This window comes from Meles meles, chromosome 18, assembly GCF_922984935.1.
Source record: "Meles meles chromosome 18, mMelMel3.1 paternal haplotype, whole genome shotgun sequence".
NCBI classification, from domain to species: domain Eukaryota; kingdom Metazoa; phylum Chordata; class Mammalia; order Carnivora; family Mustelidae; genus Meles; species Meles meles.
In genome coordinates, this window is record NC_060083.1 from 26425794 (window position 1) to 26427642 (window position 1849).

At 42.6% G+C, this 1849-nt stretch overlaps 1 protein-coding gene across 1 annotated transcript; it reads right to left on the bottom strand.

Moving 5' to 3' along the window:
* On the bottom strand, positions 1-930 carry LOC123930152 (olfactory receptor 1A1). The gene has a single exon (XM_045986406.1). The coding sequence runs from the start codon at positions 928-930 to the stop codon at positions 1-3; it is 930 nt and encodes a 309-aa protein (XP_045842362.1).
* Between the last annotated feature and the right edge of the window lie 919 nt (positions 931-1849).

Consider the following 1849-nt stretch of genomic DNA (forward strand, 5'->3'; position numbering starts at 1 on the left):
TTATGAGGAGATTCTCTTGCTGAATAGTGTCCCCAAGGCAGCCTTCATATCTCGGTTTCTCAGACTATAAATGAAAGGATTTAACATCGGGGTCACTGCCATGTACATCACGGTTATGATTGCATTCTTGAGGCTGTAACTAGTTAGAGGGCGGAAATACATGCCCATGACTGTCCCATAATACAGAGAAACAACTGTGAGGTGGGAACCGCAGGTAGAGAAGGCCTTGAGCACACCCTTGGTAGATGGAACCCGTAAAACTGTGGAAAAGACATGAATATAGGAAATGATGATGCATAGTAATGGCATGGAGAAGACTCCAACCCCTAGGTACATCATTCGCACATTAAAGAGGATGTCAGAACAGGATAGCTTAAGCAGAGGGGTAATGTCACAGTAGAAGTTGGCTACCTCCTTGTTGCCACAGAAAGACAGACGAGCTGTGAGCAGAGTGTGGGGGAGGGCATTGGCATTTCCAACCACCCAAGACCCAACAACTAGGAGGACACAAGCCCGTGGGCTCATAATTGTTGTGTAATGAAGTGGGCGGCTGATGGCCACAGCACGATCATATGCCATTGCAGCCAGGATATAGCTATCTGTGTTACCCAAGGCAATCATAAAATACAACTGTGTTAGGCATCCTCCAAAGGAGATGGCTTTGCTGCCTAAGACATAGTTGGCTAGCATTTTAGGGATGGTTACAGAGGAGAAGAGGATGTCAACAAAGGAGAGATTGGCAAGGAAAAAGTACATGGGGTTGTGAAGGCGAATGTCAGAGCGAATGGCCAAGATGATGAGCAGGTTTCCAATCAGTGTGATGGGGTAAATGAACAGGAAGAGGATGAAGAAGAAGTCTTCCTGGTCCTGCTGACCAGTAACTCCCAGGAGGATGAATTCCAAGGTAGAGGATTGGTTGTCTTCTCTCATGGCTCCTTTGTTAAGAAAGGGAACAGGAATCCAGAAACATTAGCGAAGTTACTGTGATGATCTTCCTTATCCATCGGTTTTGGTTCAAGTGACCAGCAATCTCTATGAAGCATTTACTGAATCCAGAGATAGCCAACATTTTGGGCAATTATCCTTGCTCGTCAGTGGGACTGATCAACAATGAGCCCTTGATACTCATGTCTAAGAAGTGAGCAATCTGTGAATCAAAGATGCCCACCCTCCGCCATCCCAGAACCATCCCTCAGACACTTAGGATTTAACCAATTAAGCAGTATTTTTGTATTGTATGTGCTAGATACTTTGCTAGGCTTATGGAAAAAATATGTGCAAAATACAATTTTTAGTCCACTTATTCAACATGTTAGACATAGTCTTTGCTCTCAGGGACTTTACAACGTAATGGAAAAACCAAAAGTCATGATGCCAATTTTATTACACTTGACAAGGAAAGGGTAGCATTTTGGAATCTTTGACAAAATACACCCGTGCAAAGGATATGTTATTACAAGGACAATCCATGAACTTGGGAATTGTCCCAATGACCAAACTAATGGTGATCGCAGGCCCAGGAAACATCAGGTGTCTACAGTGACATTGGATGATTGTAAGGCACTAGGATCACTGGATTTATGTCCTAGTAATAATAAGTCTAGGGAATTTCCTCCCCAAATGTCTCGTTCTAAGAATTTCACCACTTCTTTTGATAGGGTGTACCTCTTCGGAGAACTCTTTAATATCGATAATCACAGAGATTTTTTTTCTTCTCTTTCTTTATTATTTCTTTTGTTGAGTCATCCAACTCCCTGGTGATTTCAATTAGTGTTTAATAAACTCTCAGGTCTATATCTATGGGCTTGAGCTCCCTTTCCCATATTTCTACATGCATCCCATATTTCTA